Source organism: Bombina bombina, chromosome 11, assembly GCF_027579735.1.
Source record: "Bombina bombina isolate aBomBom1 chromosome 11, aBomBom1.pri, whole genome shotgun sequence".
NCBI classification, from domain to species: domain Eukaryota; kingdom Metazoa; phylum Chordata; class Amphibia; order Anura; family Bombinatoridae; genus Bombina; species Bombina bombina.
Genome location: NC_069509.1, coordinates 173,403,598 through 173,424,814, shown reverse-complemented (window position 1 = coordinate 173,424,814; position 21,217 = coordinate 173,403,598). Strand labels below are relative to the sequence as shown.

Genomic DNA, 21,217 nt, shown 5'->3' with positions numbered 1-21,217 from the left:
CCAATGGTTGTGCTGGATTTAACAGTGTTCTGCACTTCCATTTCTAACAGGAACTGAAAAGCTCACAATTTCAGAATGGAATTACAGGCAAAGAGGACAAAATAAATAATGAAAGTATATTGCAGAGTTGTTTTATATATACAATTTATCATTTTATATTACCATCTCAAAGTGTTTAATGTCCCTTTAAGTAACAATAACAGAACTGAGAGAATACTTCCAAATGGCAGATGAAGGGTGAGTGCCAACTTTTGAGGCAGTAAGTGGAAAAAAAGAATTGTGTTTAAAAGGACCACAAGACTTCCAAGTCATCTCCCCAGTTAAGAATTATTCAAAACTACTTATAATTATGGACAAGTTTATATCAGAAAGCTCTCAATATGGATGTGAGCTAACCACAACTGATGTTACTGGTAATTATTATAATACTGGTGGGATATGGCTGATCTGCTGGATGGCAATTACTGGAATTTAGGTGGAATGGCTTTGTGCGCTGGAACATTATTAGAATGAAAAATAATTAATATTTAATTTTAAAAAAAAAGATGGAGGGGAGTAAGACAAACAGTGATGTAAGTCCATCTGAAGGAATTAGGAAAACTACTACAAAGAGACAGGTAAAGGGAAGGAAATAAATTAAATATAAGAGAGAATTTTTTTTTAAGATTTATTTTTTTGATATACTTTAGTTCCACTATTTAAAGCAAAGACTATACCAACCTCTGCTGACTTTAGAATGGAATCATCTTCATCTGAGCAGCGCCCCGGATGGGAAGAGTTAAAAATACAATCTAGCTACGCAAGTTGTGCAGTACTACGCAACGTGCGTAGGGAGATTGTAATTTAACTCCTCCGTCAGTTTTCACTTATGTCCAGCCAGGCACTGTAGGAAGTTGCGGCACGACAGGGGTGACACCATCAGAGGAGATTAATTCCTGCTTGATGGTGTCAAGGACTACCAACATCTTCTCATGGACCACTGGTTGTCAACCGCTGTTCTATCTGAATCATGACTGAAAATATTTGGCTTTCATGTCCCTTTAAAAAGAATACTTTGCACATAAAAGATAGAATCTTTACATTCTCACATCCTTACATACTGTGCAGTCATTGGTTGATATGAGCAGGATCTTGTTTATAAAAACTGTCCCTAATTGGCCACAGCAAAAGGAAGTAAGATTACATTTAAAAGCATTTATTTTGTATGCATACCCTTTGTAATGCTGTCAATCATTTCTGATGCATCAATAGAAACACTAACTTAAAAATGTTCCTTGTGAGTGAGGTTTATTAAATTACAAATCACAACTATATAGCTTTTGTGATATGATTTAAATTTACATTAAAAAGGATAACTGCATTTGATCATAACAGCAAAACCAATCTTGAGAAAATCTTCAACTGGTAAAAATATTTCAAAGGTTGTTCCACCTAATTTCTTATAGTTTTTCTCCACTGTTTATCAGCTCTAGGTTATTAGGGTATCCCCGATATAGCTCATGTTTGCTCAAGTGAATTTTCAGTACTAAAGTAAATGTTATCGACCCACCAGTGTTCATGTAGATACATTGATTATCACGTGTATGCTTTACTGCTGGCGCAGGTGCACGAAGTCAACACAGGTGCAAAAAGCTTAGATAAAGACGACTAAAAACTGTCAATCAAACAGTAATCACGTTTAACCAAAGAATTACATGTGTACTGCAAAAATGATTATAATCAGAATTGAAATGCACTGATTTACATTTTCATCTTGTCTATAATGGCCCTCTGAAGCCTTAATTGTTTGTAAAGTTCCAAGATCCCACGTGATCTGCTAAATCAGATAAAACATACAGTTTTAAAAAAAACTTTACAATTCACTCTAATGACCAAATGTACTTTGTTCTTTTGATGTCCTTTGTTGAAGAGCATGCCTAGATCAGCTCAGTAAAGAGCACACGTCAAACAATATTTGGCAGTGTTTGCAATCATGGGCTATAATACTAGTTGCATGCTATTTAGCACTTGCGCGTTAACTTCGCTAGATGGAGGATTCTTGTGCGTGTCCGGTTGAGCTTGTATTATGAGTTGAAAGTAAAAAAAGTTAGCGTGCAAGCGAAAACCTGATGCTCGCAAAAATTGGAACTTTGAATGTTGCAAACACGTTAACGTATTCCCCCATACACTTCAATAGAGTGTGAAAATTGCAACAACAAAAACCACACCCTTTTTTTTCTCTAACACCTGATACCTCATATCTTTGAGCCCTTATAACTTTTTGATGCACTTTTTTATTCAGATATTTTTTTATCAGGTGTTATTATGTGTAACTGTACTGAGAAATATATTTTTTATGTGTTTTGTACCACTTTTTTGTCTCTCGTAACAGTTAACTATAGCTCTGAAGTCACACAAACACGTTTACTTTCAACTCATTAATACACGCGCCATTTTCAATGCTCACAAAGAGTCACAAAATACATAGTACATAGTTTGCATGCTACAGTTAGCGCACCACTCGTAATCTAACCCAATGTTTGTAGCAAAGTTATACATTGCTGTACATACTGCTGCCTTAGAGTGTTAAAGGGACATGGCATGCTGCTGAGCTCCTATGAGCCTATCTAGTTAACTCTTCAACACAGAATACCAAGAGAACTAACCAAATCTAGTAATAGAGTAAACTGGAAGACATTTTTATTTTGCTTTTTTTTTTTAAATAGCTTGTTCTATCTAAATCATGAAAGTTTAATTTTGACCCTGCCGTTTTAACCCCTTGACGCCCTTAAGACATCGGAACATTTGCAGTGTCCTTCTCCCTTCTGCATTAAAAGATTTGACATAGGGACACGCCTAACATTGCAGGCAGTCCCCCGAGGACCCAATCAGCGGTGTTTTCCCCTTTTATTTACATCAGAACTTAGTTCCGATCTTGTGCACTTGCCCCTGTCCCGAAGGGGTTAAAGGGATTGTCAACTTAACAATTGTGCTGCACAGTATATAAAAATATTATGCAAAACAGGGGAACTTTAATTCATGACATTTTTAAATGACGCTTCATTTGTCAAATATTTAACATATAGTGATGTTAAACACTGCGCCGTTCCTCCGCCCACATCTTACACTTTATTTAGCTGAGCGATAACGAATACTCCTTCAGCCAATCGTTGCATGCACCACATGCTAGACGCCTGGCTGAGGAAGTATTAGTCATCGCTCAGCTAAAAAAAGTGTAAAATGAGGACGGAGGAACAGCGCAGTGTTTAACATCGCTATATGGTAAATATTTGACAAATGAAGCATCATTTAAAAAGTTCATGAATTAAAGTTCCCCTGTTTACGATAATATTTTTATAAACCATGCAGCAAAATCGTTACATTGGCAATCCCTTTAAGATGCATTTAAAAGTAAAATAAACTCTTAAATAAAAATAAAAGTGAAATAAACCATAAAAAATAAACTATGTTAATATGTGACTGTTTGAAATTCGCTGCTTATATGAGGCCTGAAACATTGTTTTTGTTTTCAAAATGTACATAATCCAAGCAGCCCTGAATAGGCCAGTCAATCAGGGGAGTTGTGAAAATGTACTGAAATGTGTTGGAATTGCTTACAGGCTAAAGCTTCTTACCTTGCCAAGGCTTGAATCTTCGCTGCCTGACGTTCCTCCTGTTCCACCATCTTTCTCTTCAGGTTGTCAATTTCCAGCCGGAGCGCTGAAGAGTGTTCCATCTCTCCATCAAGCAGACTTCGTAGTGATCTGGGAAAAGAGAGAGAGACCATCTGTCATGTCTAAACCTCATCTGACTCCATCACAGTCATAATACAGTAAATCAAAGTTGCCTTGTTCAGGTCACCTGGAGAAACAGACATTTAAACATAAAAGTTTTATCTTATTTAATGGTATTAACTTATTTTCATGAACGGGTAAGAAAGGATTTTTTTTGTATCCTTGAATGAAAAGCCTTTTTTATTTTAATCAGTTGTTTCCTATAATCTTGGAAAACTCTATAGTTTAAAGTGACAGTCAACACCAGAATTTTTGTTGTTTAAAAAGATAGATAATCCCTTTATTACCTATTTCCCAGTTTTGCATAACCAACACTGTTATATTAAAGGGCCATGATACCCAAATGTTTAAACACTTGAAAGTGATGCAGTATAGCTGTAAAAAGCTGACTAGAAAATATCACCTGAACATCTCTATGTAAAAAAAGAAAGATATTTTACCTCAAAATGTCCTAAGTATTCAAACCCCATTGCAAAGGACTTTAAGCAGCAAATCAGTATGTCTGTCCTGGGACAGGCAAGGGAGTGAGCCTCGTGCACACTCATGTTATTTCCATATTCAGTTTAAAGGGACAGTCTACCATAGAATTGTTATGGTTTTAAAAGATAGATAATCCCTTTATTACCCATTCCCCAGTTTTGCATAACCAACACAGTTATATTAATATACTTTTTACCTCTGTGATTACCTTGTATCTAGGAACCTTCTTCCAGCCTCCTGATCACATGACTGTGACTGTTTATTATCTATTGTCTTGTATTTAGCATTGTTTTGTGCTAAATCTTAAATAACCCCCTGTGCCTGAACACAGTGTTATCTATATGGCCCACGTGTACTTTCTGTCTCTTTGTGTTGAAAAGAGATTTAAAAAGAATGTGATAAGAGGCAGCCCTCAAAGGCTTAGTAATTAGCATATGAGCCTACATATGTTTAGTTTAAACTAAGAATACCAAGAGAATAAAGCAAATTTGATGATAAAAGTAAATTGGAAAGTTGATTAAAATTAAAAGTCCTATCTAAATAATGAAAGTTTAATTTATACTAGACTGTCCCTTTAAGGAAATTTACTATGAAATATCATGAGAGTTAAGTCAAATCTTATGAGATCACAGTAAAAGAGTTCATGACCTCAGCACTGCTGATGCTGATTGGCTGCTGTTCATTTCTTCATATTTTTTTCCTTCTTTTTACCTGCAGCTGGGCAGCAGCTGAGTATAACTTTTTACACAGGACTTGCCTCTGCAAACTACCTCCTTATTGCAGTTCTTTTGACAGACTTGCATTTTAGCCAATCAGTGCTAACTGCTAGGTAACGTCACGTGCGTGAGCTCATGTTATCTATATGAAACACATGAACTAATGCCCCCTAGTGATGAAAAGCAGTCAAAATGCATTCAGATTAGAGGTGGCCTTCAAGGTCTAAGAAAATAGCATATGAGCCTCCTAGGTTTAGCTTTCAACTAAAAATAACAAATGACAAAGCAAAATGGGTGCTAAAAGTAAATTGTAAAGTTGCTTAAAATGACATACCCTATCTGAACCATGAAAGTTTATTTTGGACTTGACTGTCCCTTTAAAAATATATATGAAAAGTTAAAAACAAAACAAATTTGAATAATTTTGAATAATCCTAGAATTCCATAGAAATTAACTAACAAAATATTTATGGCGTCACATGTAGCCAGACAGCATTTCTTGTATGGGGAAATTTTTGCCCAAAAATTATGCTCTCTAAATTAATGTCTCAAAATCCACATCAGGTGCTTCAATAACTTCAGAAAACCAAAGGCTAAGTACCTAAAATTATCTCAATGTCAAATTGAGCAAAACTATTCATTTAAAAAAAAAAAAATCATATGAACACATTAAAGGGACACTGAACCCAATTGTTTTCTTCCATGATTCACATAGAGCATGACATTTTAAGCAACTTTCTAATTTACTCCTATTATCAATTTTTCTTCGTTCTCTTGCTATCTTTATTTTAAAAGCAGGAATGTAAATCTTAGAAGTCAGCCCATTTTAGGTTCAGCACCATGGATAGCGCTTGCTTATTGGAGGCTTACATTTACCCACCAATAAGCAAGCATAACCCAGGTTCTCAACCAAAAATGGTCCGGCTCCTATGCATCGCATTCCTGCTTTTTAAATAAAGATAGCAAGAGAACGAAGAAAATTTAATAATAGGAGTAAATTAGAAATTGCTTAAAATTGCGTGCGCTATCTGAATCATTAAAAGAAAAAAAATGGGTTTAGTGTTCCTTTAAAGGAACATGAAACCAAACATTTTTCTTTAACAACTTAGAAAGAACATGACATTTTAAACAATTTTAAATGTATTTCCATCATGTAATTTGCTTCATTCTCTCAATATCCTTTGTTGAAAATAGGCTCAGTGGCTGCTGATTGTTGACTCCACATAGATGCCTTTTGTGATTGGCTCACTCATGTGCATTGCTTTTACTTCAACAAAGGAAACCTACATTTTTAAACAAATTAGATAATATAAGTAAATAGGAAAGTTGTTTAAAACTGCATGCACTTTGTGCATCATGAAAGATATTTTTTTGGGTGTCATCAGCCTTTTGTCAAAGTTAAGGGGACTCTAAATTGTTAGAACACAAGTCACATAGTATGTACAGAGTATTCGTGTGCTTTCAAAAATATGTATAATGGGATTTTAAATACAATGTCAGCAGTATTTTCTGTAGTCACATCATTTGTTGAGCTGGTTTGATAAGGCCAAAGAAGGAAGGCGCAGTTTCACACTGATTCCTTTCTCATGCACCAGCATCTGCTACAATACTTGCGCCATCTTTGCACAACTAAACAAGAAGTGTGTTCCCTTAAGAAGGATTATTAATGTTGCTGCTCCCAACAAGCAACTGTAATGTGTGAAATAGCTGTGGGATACTATGAATGTATTATACAAATATAAGCAGATGGATATGTGTATAGATAATTATATACATTTTAATATTGAATTTGGTGAAGATTGGAAGCAAATTTGGGCATGTTTGTTTAATAAACGTTTCCAAATATAACAAATTACAATAAATTTAGTAGAATTATTGCTTAACTGTTCTATTGCAAGAGGGGGTGGTTTTATTTCGCTTAAACAAACATGCACTTTCATACCACACCCACAGGGACAAGGATGTGACTGGTTACCAAGGGTCCCTTTGTCAAAATAAAACTGTTTATTATTGAAAAATGATGCTCAGATATGAGCTGCATGAAACATGTCTCTTCTAATTTTTATTTAATATTCTTTTAAATGAGTGAAAAACAATCAACACTTGTTCTTTGATTGCAAAGAAATTGATTCATTTATAAATTTAAAGGGACAGTTAACACCTTGAGATTGTAATATAAAAAGCTTAAAGGGACAGTCTACACCAGAATTTTTATTCTTGAAAAAGATAGATAATCCCTTTATTACCCATTCCCCAGTTTTGCATAACCAACACAATTATATTAATATATTTTTTACCTCTGTGATTACCTTGTATATAAGCCTCTGCCGACTGCCCCCTTATCTCAGTGGTTTTGACAGACATGCAGTTTAGCCAATCAGTGCAGACTCCTAAATAACTCCACAGGAGTGAGCACAATGTTATCTATATGACATACATGAACTAGAACTTACTAACTGTGAAAAACGTTCAAAATGCTCTGAGCTAAGAGGCGGTTTTCAATGGTTTAGAAATCAGTTTGAGCTTTCTTAGGTTTAGCTTTTCAAAAATACCACCAAGAGAACAAAGCAAATTTAATGATAAAAGTTAATTGGAAAGTTGTTTAAAATTGCATGCCCTATCTGATTCATGAAAGTTTAATTTTGACTAGACTGTCCCTTTAATTATGGAAAGTAAAAACAACTTTGTAATATACTTTCATTATTTATTTTATTCTCTTGCTCTTAAACTCTGACAATTGTGGGTTTTTCAATTCTGAAGACTGGAAGTGTGTCCTGCTACATATCTGTCCCTTAATTGGCTTCATAAGGAAGTGCAAAACAAAGTAAGCTTTTTTATTAACATAATGACTGTAGCTATTCTCATCTACTCCAGTAACAAGCTCAGGTTGGTTTCTCTACATAAGGCAAGTGGTGAGTGGAGTTTGGCTACTAAAAAACAAATGCAGCAAAAAAAAGTGTTAATTTGTCTGATATGTTAATCTGTAGCAAGACTACAGAAATATCTAGTAATTACAAGGCTTTCAGTTTCTTTCTACAGCATTGTTTACTGTAATGTTATACATAGTTACAAACACTGCTACCACAGACTGCTTATGAGCTCCTATCATCCTCCTTAGATTTACTCTTCAACAAAACAAAGCAATTTTTTAATAGAAGTAAATTGAAAAGCTGTTTAAAAATGCATGTTCTACCTGAAAAAATAAGTTTAATTTTAAATTTACTGTACATTTAAAGTGAATATTGAACTCAAACAAAAATGATGCTACCAATATGAAAGAGAACATTATTAAACATGCTAAGCTAAATGGGACATAACAGATAAAATTGAGCGCTGATGCATTTAAATTATGAACAGAATCATTTTTGCAATATACCTGAATTAGCAAAAAACAAAATTTATGCTTACCTGATACATTTCTTTCTCTTGTGGTGTATCCAGTCCACGGGTTCATCCATTACTTGGGGGATATTCTCCTTCCCAACAGGAAGTTGCAAGAGGACACCCACAGCAGAGCTGTCTATATAGCTCCTCCCCTAACTGCCACTCCGTCATTCGACCGAAGACAAGCAAGAGAAAGGAGAAACTATAGGGTGCAGTGGTGACTGTAGTTTAAAAATAAAAAACACCTGCCTTAAAGTGACAGGGCGGGCCGTGGACTGGATACACCACAAGAGAAAGAAATTTATCAGGTAAGCATAAATTTAGTTTTCTCTTGTAAGGTGTATCCAGTCCACGGGTTCATCCATTACTTGTGGGATACCAATACCAAAGCTTTAGGAAACGGATGAAGGGAGGGACAAGGCAGGAACTTAAACGGAAGGCACCACTGCCTGCAAGACCTTTCTCTCAAAAATAACCTCCGAGGAAGCAAAAGTATCAAATTTGTAGAATTTAGAAAAAGTATGAAGTGAAGACCAAGTCGCCGCCTTACAAATCTGTTCAACAGAGGCCTCATTTTTAAAAGCCCATGTGGAAGCTACCGCTCTAGTGGAATGAGCTGTAATTCTTTCAGGAGGCTGCTGGCCAGCAGTCTCATAAGCTAAACGGATTATGCTTCTCAGCCAAAAAGAAAGAGAAGATGCCGAAGCCTTTTGGCCTCTCCTCTGTCCAGAGTAGACAACAAACAATGCAGATGTTTGACGAAAATCCTTAGTAGCTTAGTAAATAAAACTTTAAAGCACGAACCACGATTGTGTAATAGACGTTCTTTCTTTGAAGAAGGATTAGGACACAGTGACGGAACAACAATCTCCTGATAGATATTCTTATTAGATACCACCTTAGGAAGAAACCCAGGTTTGGTACGCAAAACTACCTTATCTGCATGGAAGATCAGATAAGGGGAATCACACTGTAAGGCAGATAACTCTGAAACTCTTCGAGCCGAAGAGATAGCTACCAAAAACTGAACTTTCCAAGATAAAAGCTTGATATCTATGGAATGCAGAGGTTCAAACGGAACCCCTTGAAGAACTTTAAGAACTAAATTTAAACTCCATGGTGGAGCAACAGGTTTAAACACAGGCTTGATTCTAACTAAAGCCTGACAAAACGCCTGAACGTCTGGAACATCTGCCAGACGCTTGTGCAGAAGAATAGACAGAGCAGAAATCTGTCCCTTTAAGGAACTAGCTGACAATCCCTTCTCCAATCCTTCTTGGAGAAAGGATAATATCCTAGGAATCCTGACTTTACTCCATGAGTAACCCTTGGATTCACACCAATGAAGATATATACACCATATCTTATGATAGATTTTCCTGGTGACAGGCTTTCGAGCCTGAATTAAGGTATCAATGACCGACTCGGAGAAACCACGTTTTGATAAAATCAAGCGTTCAATCTCCAAGCAGTCAGTCGCAGAGAAATTAGATTTGGATGTTTGAAAGGACCTTGGAGTAGAAGGTCCTGCCTCAGCGGCAGAGTCCATGGTGGAAGGGATGACACGTCCACCAGATCTGCATGCCAAGTCCTGTGTGGCCACGCAGGTGCTATCAAAATCACTGAAGCTCTCTCCTGCTTGATCTTGGCAATCAGACGAGGGAGGAGAGGAAATTATGGGAACACATAAGCCAGGCTGAAGGACCAGGGCGCTGCTAGAGCATCTATCAGCGCTGCCTGGGGATCCCTTGACCTGGACCCGTAACAAGGAAGCTTGGCGTTCTGACGAGACGCCATCAGATCCAGTTCTGGTTTGCCCCATAGTTGAATCAGCTGGGCAAATACCTCCGGATGGAGCTCCCACTCCCCCGGATGAAAAGTCTGTCGACTTACAAAATCCGCCTCCCAGTTCTCTACTCCTGGGATATGGATAGCTGAGAGATGGCAAGAGTGAACCTCTGCCCATAGAATTGTCTTTGAAACCTCCAACATTGCCAGGGAGCTTCTTGTTCTCCCCTGATGGTTGATATAGGCTACAGTCGTGATATTGTCCGACTGAAATCTGATGAACCTGACCAAGCCTAAAGAGCATTGAATATCGCTCTCAGTTCCAGAATGTTTATCGGAAGGAAGGCTTCCTCCTGAGTCCACGAACCCTGAGCCTTCAGGGAGTTCCCGACCGCGCCCCAGCCCAGAAGGCTGGCATCTGTCGTCACTATAGTCCACTCTGGCCTGCGGAAACTCATTCCCCTGGACAGATGGACCCAAGATAACCACCAGAGAAGAGAATCCTTGGTCTCTTGATCCAGATTTAGCAGAGGGGACAAATCTGTGTAATCCCCATTCCACTGATTGAGCATGCAAAGTTGCAGTGGTCTGAGATGTAGGCGGGCAAACGGAACTATGTCCATTGCCGCTACCATTAGGCCGATTACTTCCATACACTGAGCCACTGACGGCCGAAAAGTGGAATGAAGAGCACGGCAGGAAGTTAGAAGCTTTGATAACCTGACCTCTGTCAGAAAAATTTTCATTTCTACTGAATCTATCAGTGTTCCTAGGAAAGAAACTCTTGTGGGAGGGGAGAGAGAACTCTTTTCTTCGTTCACCTTCCAAACGTGAGACCTCAGAAAGGCCAGAACAATGTCCGTATGGGACTTGGCGATTTGAAAAGTCGACCCCTGTATCAGAATGTCGTCTAGGTAAGGAGCCACAGCTATGCCCCGTGGCCTTAGAACCGCCAGTAGGGACCCTAGAACCTTCGTAAAGATTCTTGGTGCCGTGGCTAACCCGAAGGGAAGAGCCACAAACTGGTAATGCCTGTCTAAGAAGGCGAACCTGAGGAACTGATGATGATCTCTGTGAATCGGAATGTGGAGATAAGCATCCTTTAAGTCCACAGTAGTCATATATTGACCCTCCTGGATCATAGGGAGGATGGTTCGGATAGTCTCCATTTTGAAGGATGGGACTCTGAGAAATTTGTTTAGGATCTTGAGATCCAAGATTGGTCTGAAAGTTCCCTCTTTTTTGGGAACTATAAACAGATTTAAATAGAAGCCCTGCCCCTATTCCTCCCTTGGAACTGGGTGGATCACTCCCATAGCCAGTAGGTCTTGAACACAACGTAAGAATGCCTCTCTCTTTATCTGGTTTACAGATAATTGTGAGAGATGAAATCTCCCCTTTGGAGATGAAGCTTTGAATTCCAGAAGATATCCCTGGGAAACAATCTCTAATGCCCAGGGATCCTGGACGTCTCTTGCCCAAGCCTGGGCGAAGAGAGAAAGTCTGCCCCCTACTAGATCCGGTCCCGGATCGGGGGCTACTCCTTCATGCTGTCTTAGAGGCAGCCGCAGGTTTCTTGGCCTGCTTCCCCTTGTTCCAAGCCTGGTTAGGTCTCCAGACTGGTTTGGACTGGGCAAAATTTCCCTCTTGTTTTGCGTTAGAGGAAACTGAAGCTGCGCCACTCTTGAACTTTCGAAAGGAATGAAAATTATTCTGTTTGGTCCTTAACTTATTGGACCTATCCTGAGGAAGGGCGTGACCTTTTCCTCCAGTAATATCAGAAATGATCTCCTTCAGACCAGGCCCGAATAGGGTCTGTCCCTTGACTTGGCTAAATGAAATAAAGGAGTTAGCTAACTTAAGAGCTTTAATCCTGTCTAGAATATCGTCTAGCGGGGTCTCTACCTGTAGAGCCTCCTCAAGAGACTCAAACCAAAAAGCCGCTGCAGCAGTGACTGGGGCAATGCATGCAAGAGGCTGGAGAATAAAACCTTGATGTATAAAATTTTTCTTAAGGAGACCCTCCAATTTTTTATCCATAGGATCTAGGAAAGCACAACTGTCCTCGACGGGGATATTTGTACGCTTAGCTAGGGTAGAGACTGCTCCCTCCACCTTAGCAACCGTCTGCCACGAGTCCCGTATGGCGGCATCTATGGGAAACATCTTTTTGAAAGCAGGAGGGGGAGAACGGCACACCTGGTCTATCCCATTCCTTAGTAATAATTTCCGAAAACCTCTTAGGGACTGGAAAAACAGAATTTATGCTTACCTGATAAATTACTTTCTCCAACGGTGTGTCCGGTCCACGGCGTCATCCTTACTTGTGGGATATTCTCTTCCCCAACAGGAAATGGCAAAGAGCCCAGCAAAGCTGGTCACATGATCCCTCCTAGGCTCCGCCTTCCCCAGTCATTCGACCGACGTAAAGGAGGAATATGCATAGGAGAAATCATATGATACCGTGGTGACTGTAGTTAGAGAAAATAATTCATCAGACCTGATTAAAAAACCAGGGCGGGCCGTGGACCGGACACACCGTTGGAGAAAGTAATTTATCAGGTAAGCATAAATTCTGTTTTCTCCAACATAGGTGTGTCCGGTCCACGGCGTCATCCTTACTTGTGGGAACCAATACCAAAGCTTTAGGACACGGAGGATGGGAGGGAGCAAATCAGGTCACCTAGATGGAAGGCACCACGGCTTGCAAAACCTTTCTCCCAAAAATAGCCTCAGAAGAAGCAAAAGTATCAAATTTGTAAAATTTGGTAAAAGTGTGCAGTGAAGACCAAGTCGCTGCCTTACATATCTGATCAACAGAAGCCTCGTTCTTGAAGGCCCATGTGGAAGCCACAGCCCTAGTGGAGTGAGCTGTGATTCTTTCAGGAGGCTGCCGTCCGGCAGTCTCATAAGCCAATCGGATGATGCTTTTAAGCCAAAAAGAGAGAGAGGTAGAAGTTGCTTTTTGACCTCTCCTTTTACCAGAATAAACAACAAACAAAGAAGATGTTTGTCTGAAATCCTTTGTAGCTTCTAAGTAGAATTTTAGAGCACGAACTACATCCAAATTGTGCAACAAACGTTCCTTCTTTGAAACTGGATTTGGACACAAAGAAGGCACGACTATCTCCTGGTTAATATTTTTGTTAGAAACAACTTTCGGAAGAAAACCAGGTTTAGTACGCAAAACCACCTTATCTGCATGGAACACCAGATATGGGGGAGAACACTGCAGAGCAGATAACTCTGAAACTCTTCTTGCAGAAGAAATTGCAACCAAAAACAAAACTTTCCAAGATAATAACTTGATATCAACGGAATGTAGGGGTTCAAACGGAACCCCCTGAAGAACTGAAAGAACTAAATTGAGACTCCAAGGAGGAGTCAAAGGTTTGTAAACAGGCTTGATTCTAACCAGAGCCTGAACAAAAGCTTGAACATCTGGTACAGCCGCCAGCTTTTTGTGAAGTAAAACAGATAAAGCAGAAATCTGTCCCTTCAAAGAACTTGCAGATAATCCTTTCTCCAAACCCTCTTGAAGAAAGGATAGAATCGTAGGAATTTTTATCTTGTTCCATGGGAATCCTTTAGATTCACACCAACAGATATATTTTTTCCATATTTTATGGTAGATTTTTCTAGTTACAGGCTTTCTAGCCTGAACAAGAGTATCAATGACAGAATCTGAGAACCCTCGCTTTGATAAAATCAAGCGTTCAATCTCCAAGCAGTCAGTTGGAGTGAGGCCAGATTCGGATGTTCGAACGGACTTTGAACAAGAAGGTCCTGTCTCAGAGGTAGCTTCCATGGTGGAGCCGATGACATATTCACCAGGTCTGCATACCAAGTCCTGCGTGGCCACGCAGGAGCTATCAAGATCACCGATACCCTCTCCTGTTTGATCCTGGCTACCAGCCTGGGAATGAGAGGAAACGGTGGGAACACATAAGCTAGGTTGAAGGTCCAAGGTGCTACTAGTGCATCCACTAGAGTCGCCTTGGGATCCCTGGATCTGGACCCGTAGCAAGGAACCTTGAAGTTCTGACGAGACGCCATCAGATCCATGTCTGGAATGCCCCACAATTGAATTATTTGGGCAAAGATTTCCGGATGGAGTTCCCACTCCCCCGGATGAAATGTCTGACGACTCAGAAAATCCGCTTCCCAATTTTCCACTCCTGGGATGTGGATTGCAGACAAGTGGCAGGAGTGATTCTCCGCCCATTGAATTATTTTGGTCACTTCTTCCATCGCCAGGGAACTCCTTGTTCCCCCCTGATGGTTGATATACGCAACAGTCGTCATGTTGTCTGATTGAAACCTTATGAATTTGGCCTTTGCTAGCTGAGGCCAAGCCTTGAGAGCATTGAATATCGCTCTCAGTTCCAGAATGTTTATCGGTAGAAGAGATTCTTCCCGAGACCAAAGACCCTGAGCTTTCAGGGGTTCCCAGACCGCGCCCCAGCCCACCAGACTGGCGTCGGTCGTGACAATGACCCACTCTGGTCTGCGGAAGCTCATCCCTTGTGACAGGTTGTCCAGGGTCAGCCACCAACGGAGTGAATCTCTGGTCCTCTGATCTACTTGTATCGTCGGAGACAAGTCTGTATAATCCCCATTCCACTGTCTGAGCATGCACAGTTGTAATGGTCTTAGATGAATTCGCGCAAAAGGAACTATGTCCATTGCCGCAACCATCAAACCTATTACTTCCATGCACTGCGCTATGGAAGGAAGAAGAACAGAATGAAGTACTTGACAAGAGCTTAGAAGTTTTGATTTTCTGGCCTCTGTCAGAAAAATCTTCATTTCTAAGGAGTCTATTATTGTTCCCAAGAAGGGAACTCTTGTTGACGGAGATAGAGAACTTTTCTCTACGTTCACTTTCCACCCGTGAGATCTGAGAAAGGCTAGGACAATGTCCGTATGAGCCTTTGCTTGTGGCAGAGACGACGCTTGAATCAGAATGTCGTCCAAGTAAGGTACTACTGCAATGCCCCTTGGTCTTAGCACCGCTAGAAGGGACCCTAGTACCTTTGTGAAAATTCTTGGGGCAGTGGCTAATCCGAATGGAAGTGCCACGAACTGGTAATGTTTGTCCAGAAAGGCGAACCTTTGGAACCGATGATGTTCCTTGTGGATAGGAATATGTAGATACGCATCCTTTAAATCCACCGTGGTCATGAATTGACCTTCCTGGATGGTAGGAAGAATTGTCCGAATGGTTTCCATTTTGAACGATGGAACCCTGAGAAATTTGTTTAGGATCTTGAGATCTAAGATTGGTCTGAATGTTCCCTCTTTTTTGGGAACTATGAACAGATTGGAGTAGAATCCCATCCCTTGTTCTCTTAATGGAACAGGATGAATCACTCCCATTTTTAACAGGTCTTCTACACAATGTAAGAATGCCTGTCTTTTTATGTGGTCTGAAGACAATTGAGACCTGTGGAACCTTCCCCTTGGGGGTAGCTCCTTGAATTCCAGAAGATAACCTTGGGAGACTATTTCTAGCGCCCAAGGATCCAGAACATCTCTTGCCCAAGCCTGAGCGAAGAGAGAAAGTCTGCCCCCCACCAGATCCGGTCCCGGATCGGGGGCCAACATCTCATGCTGTCTTGGTAGCAGTGGCAGGTTTCTTGGCCTGCTTACCTTTGTTCCAGCCTTGCATTGGCCTCCAGGCTGGCTTGGTTTGAGAAGTATTACCCTCTTGCTTAGAGGATGTAGAACTTGAGGCTGGTCCATTTCTGCGAAAGGGACGAAAATTAGGTTTATTTTTAGCCTTAAAAGACCTATCCTGAGGAAGGGCGTGGCCCTTTCCCCCAGTGATATCTGAAATAATCTCTTTCAAGTCAGGGCCAAATAGCGTTTTCCCCTTGAAAGGTATGTTAAGCAATTTGTTCTTGGAGGACGCATCCGCTGACCAAGACTTTAGCCAAAGCGCTCTGCGCGCCACAATAGCAAACCCTGAATTTTTCGCCGCTAATCTAGCTAATTGCAAAGTGGCGTCTAAAGTAAAAGAGTTAGCCAATTTAAGAGCGTGAATTCTGTCCATAATCTCCTCATAAGAAGATTCTTTATCTAGCGACTTTTCTAGTTCATCGAACCAGAAACACGCTGCTGTAGTGACAGGAACAATGCATGAAATTGGCTGTAGAAGGTAACCTTGCTGAACAAACACCTTTTTAAGCAAACCTTCTAACTTTTTATCCATAGGATCTTTGAAAGCACAACTATCTTCTATAGGGATAGTAGTGCGTTTGTTTAGAGTAGAGACCGCCCCCTCGACCTTAGGGACTGTCTGCCATAAGTCCTTTCTGGGGTCGACCATAGGAAACAATTTCTTAAATATAGGGGGAGGGACAAAAGGTATGCCGGGCCTTTCCCATTCTTTGTTTACAATGTCCGCCACCCGCTTGGGTATAGGAAAAGCTTCGGGGGGCACCGGGACCTCTAGGAACTTGTCCATCTTACATAATTTCTCTGGAATGACCAAATTGTCACAATCATCCAGAGTAGATAACACCTCCTTAAGCAGAGCGCGGAGATGTTCCAATTTAAATTTGAATGTAATAACATCAGGTTCAGCTTGTTGAGAAATTTTTCCTGAATCTGAAATTTCTCCCTCAGACAAAACCTCCCTGGCCCCTTCAGACTGGTGTAAGGGCATGTCAGAACCATTATCATCAGCGTCCTCATGCTCTTCAGTATCTAAAACAGAGCAGTCGCGTTTTCGCTGATAAGTGGGCATTTTGGCTAAAATGTCTTTAATAGAATTATCCATTACAGCCGTTAATTGTTGCATAGTAAGAAGTATTGGCGCACTAGATGTACTAGGGGCCTCCTGTGTGGGCAAGACTGGTGTAGACACAGGAGGGGATGATGCAGTACCATGCTTACTCCCCTCACTTGAGGAATCATCTTGGGCATCATTTTCTCTAAATTGTTTGTCACATGCATCACATCTATTTAAATGAGAAGGAACCTTGGCTTCCTCACATACAGAACATAGTCTATCTGATAGTTCAGACATGTTAAACAGGCATAAACTTGATAACAAAGTACAAAAAACGTTTTAAAATAAAACCGTTACTGTCACTTTAAATTTTAAACTGAACACACTTTATTACTGAATATGCGAAAAAGTATGAAGGAATTGTTCAAAATTCACCAAAATTTCACCACAGTGTCTTAAAGCCTTAAAAGTATTGCACACCAAATTTGAAAGCTTTGACTCTTAAAATAACGGAACCGGAGCCGTTTTTATATTTAACCCCTATACAGTCCCTGGTATCTGCTTTGCTGAGACCCAACCAAGCCCAGAGGGGAATACGATACCAAATGACGCCTTCAGTAAGCTTTTTCTGTGTATCTGAGCTCCTCACACATGCATCTGCATGCCTTGCTTCCCAAAAACAACTGCGCATTAGTGGCGCGAAAATGAGGCTCTGCCTATGATTAGAGAAGGCCCCCAGTGAAAAAGGTGTCCAATACAGTGCCTGCCGTTTTTTTAACATAATTCCCAAGATTAAAATAACTCCTCAAAGCTATAAACTATTAACAATGCTTATAAAATAATCGTTTTAGCCCAGAAAAATGTCTACCAGTCTTTAAAGCCCTTGTGAAGCCCTTTATACTTATTAATAAAATGGCTTACCGGATCCCATAGGGAAAATGACAGCTTCCAGCATTACCAAGTCTTGTTAGAAATGTGTCATACTTCCAGCAGCAAAGTCTGCACACTGTTTCCCCCAACTGAAGTTACTTCATCTCAACAGTCCTGTGTGGAAACAGCCATCGATTTTAGTAACGGTTGCTAAAATCATCTTCCTCTTACAAACAGAAATCTTCATCTATTTTCTGTTTCAGAGTAAATAGTACATACCAGCACTATTTTAAAATAACAAACTCTTGATTGAAGAATAAAACTACATTTAAACACCAAAAAACTCTTAACCATCTCTGTGGAGATGTTGCCTGTGCAACGGCAAAGAGAATGACTGGGGAAGGCGGAGCCTAGGAGGGATCATGTGACCAGCTTTGCTGGGCTCTTTGCCATTTCCTGTTGGGGAAGAGAATATCCCACAAGTAAGGATGACGCCGTGGACCGGACACACCTATGTTGGAGAAAACATCAGTGTAAACAGGCACTGCAAATTATTTGTCCATTTTACACAATTTCTCTGGAACCACGGGGTCACAGTCATCCAGAGTCGCTAAAACCTCCCTAAGCAATAAGCGGAGGTGTTCAAGCTTAAATTTAAACGCTGTCATTTCAGAATCAGACTGAAGTAACACCTTCCCTGAGTCTGAAATGTCACCCACAGATAGAAGCTCACCTGCCTCGGCTTCTGAGTATTGTGAGGGAATATCGGACACAGGCATTAAAGCATCAGAAAGCTCTGTATTAGTTCTAGCCCCAGAGCTGTCTCGCTTTCCTTGTAGCCCTGGCAGTTTGGAGAGTACCTCTGAGAGGGTAGCATTCATAACTGCCGCCATGTCCTGTAAGGTAAAAGAATTAGACGCGCTAGATGTACTTGGCATCACTTGAGCGGGAGTTATAGGTTCTGACACATGGGGAGAGCTAGATGGCATAATCTCCCTCTTTTCAGTCAGAGAATCCCCTGGAGATAAATCTTTAAGCGCCATAATATGGTCTTTATAGTTTATAGAAATATCAGTACATTTGGTACACATTCTAAGAGGGGGTTCCACCATGGCTTCCAAACATATTGAACAAGGAGTTTCCTCTATGTCAGACATTTTTAACAGACTAGTAATGAGACAAGCAAGCTTGGAAAACACTTTAATAAAGGTGAAACAGCAATTAAACAAAAACGTTACTGTGCCTTTAAGAGAAAAAAACTAGCACTTAAACTGCAAAACAGTGTAAAAATACAGTAAAGTCTTTGAAATTTTTACAGTGTGTGTAAGGGACTAAAGCAACATTGCACCCACTTGCAAATGGATGATTAACCCCTTAGGCCCCAAACCGGATTGAAAAACGTTAAAAAACGTTAAAGTAAACTGAGCACCTTCCCACAGCTCTGCTGAGGCTCCTACCTGCCCTCAAATACGATTTTGTGCAGAAATAACCCCTTTGAAATGGACCTCAGATGCCAGAGGACTCCTCTAGAGAAGCTGGATGTCTCAGTCTGAATTAAAACTGCGCAGTTAGAGTGCTAAAATAGGCCCCTCCCACCATGTACTGGATGTTAGAAGGGCCTTAAGAAAATACTCCTAGGAGTATCTGACTAGCCATGTGGAAACTAGGCCCCAAATAAAGACTTATCTCCCTCAGAGAAAAAACGTCCTATTTATGAAATCATGTAAACGTTTTGTCACTAAGTAATATGAGTATTAAAATGAGTATTGCCCTGTTTTGTAAGCATGATCCCAGTCGCTGTTAAATCACTGCATCAGGCTTACCTCAAATACACAAGGCTCTGTCAGCATTTTCTAGAACTTATTCATCTCTCGAGAAATAAAAATACTGAACATACCTCAAAGCAGGTAATCTGCAGACCGTTCCCCCAACTGAAGTTTTTCCATATTCTTCAGTTATGTGTGAGAACAGCAATGGACCTTAGTTACAAACCGCTAAGATCATCAAACCTCCAGGCAGAATTCTTCTTCTAATTTCTGCCTGAGAGTAAAACAGTACAACGCCGGTACCGTTTAAAAATAAACTCTTGATTGAAGGTAAAACTACACTAAGTCACCACATATCTCTTGATACTTCCTTTCTTGTCGAGAGTTGCAAGAGAATGACTGGGGGTGGCAGTTAGGGGAGGAGCTATATAGACAGCTTTGCTGTGGGTGTCCTCTTGCAACTTCCTGTTGGGAAGGAGAATATCCCAAGAGAAATGCTTTTAGTGAAACGATGATGATCCCAGTCTCATACACACATATGCTCAGTGTGCCCAATGCGCCAGCACTGAAACAGAGAGTCAGCGGTTACGTGCATGATGCAAATTATGATACACACCACTATTGCTCTCTGAGATAACACAGTCTGCATAAGGCATGCACAGCATATGTGTGTATGTCATTGAAGAGTTTTTGCTAAAATAAATATATTGCATTGTGTCTATTCACAACTGAAACACAGTCATGCACATTTCCCTTTAAACAATTATGTCCCTTTAAAGCTGTTCAAACTAGTCTTGTTCATTAAAGATGATCTGCCCTGTAATCCAACAGCTCACAAGCAGCCTGTTTATATTAAAGGGACTCTAAACACAATTTTTTCTTTCATGATTCAGATAGAGCAGCAATTTTAAGCAACTTTCGATTTTACTCCTATTATCATTTTATGTTTCATTCTCTTGGTATCTTTATTTGTAAAGCAGGAATGTAAGTTCAAGAGCCGGCTACATTTACCCACCAATCAGCAACCGCTACCCAGTTGCTGAACCGAAAAAGGGGCTGGCTCCTAAGCTTACATTCCTGCTTTTCAAATAAAGATATCAAGAGAACGTAGAAAAATGGATAATAGAAGTAAATTAGGTTACTTAATAAAATTGCCTGCTCTGGGTTTCATATCCTTTTAAAATCACAGCTTATATCAGCAATTAAGAACTAAATTGCATAAGAAAATGCTTAAAAATCATCTTGACAGCACAATTTACAAGTTTTTATTAAATCAAGTGTGTCCATTGATATATCCCTCACAATTCTGTTGGAATTCATGTTCCTGCTCCCCATGCTGTGGCCAGTTAGGGACAGTTTTAAATGAACTTATGGTCTGAGCTAACCAATCACTGTGTAGAATGTTGCAGACTCGTGTAAATTCTGCCATGCTTTAATATGATGCATACAGCCTCTCTGAGAAAGAGTGGTACAAGCACAATATTCAGAGGAATTGTACAGCAAAAGCAGGCACAATTAATCACAGATTTATATCACTATGTTGTTTTATTTTCTTTAATTTAAGGTTTCTCAGGGAGATTAACAACATACCTGGTATAAACAACTTTCCAATTTACTTATATTATCAATTTTGCTTCATTCTCTTTGTATCCTTTATTGAAGGGGAAGCAAAACACTACAGGGAACACATGTGTGCAGTTAGTT

The 21,217-nt window shown here is 40.0% G+C and overlaps 1 protein-coding gene across 1 annotated transcript in view; it reads right to left on the bottom strand.

Moving 5' to 3' along the window:
- The window catches only part of SNX29 (sorting nexin 29), a 1,109,599-nt gene that overhangs the window by 903,498 nt on the left and 184,884 nt on the right, over positions 1-21,217 (bottom strand). The window contains exon 13 of the mRNA XM_053694493.1: positions 3,615-3,743. Within this exon, the coding sequence (XP_053550468.1) occupies positions 3,615-3,743 (129 nt within the window). The remainder of the gene's footprint in view (positions 1-3,614; positions 3,744-21,217) is intronic.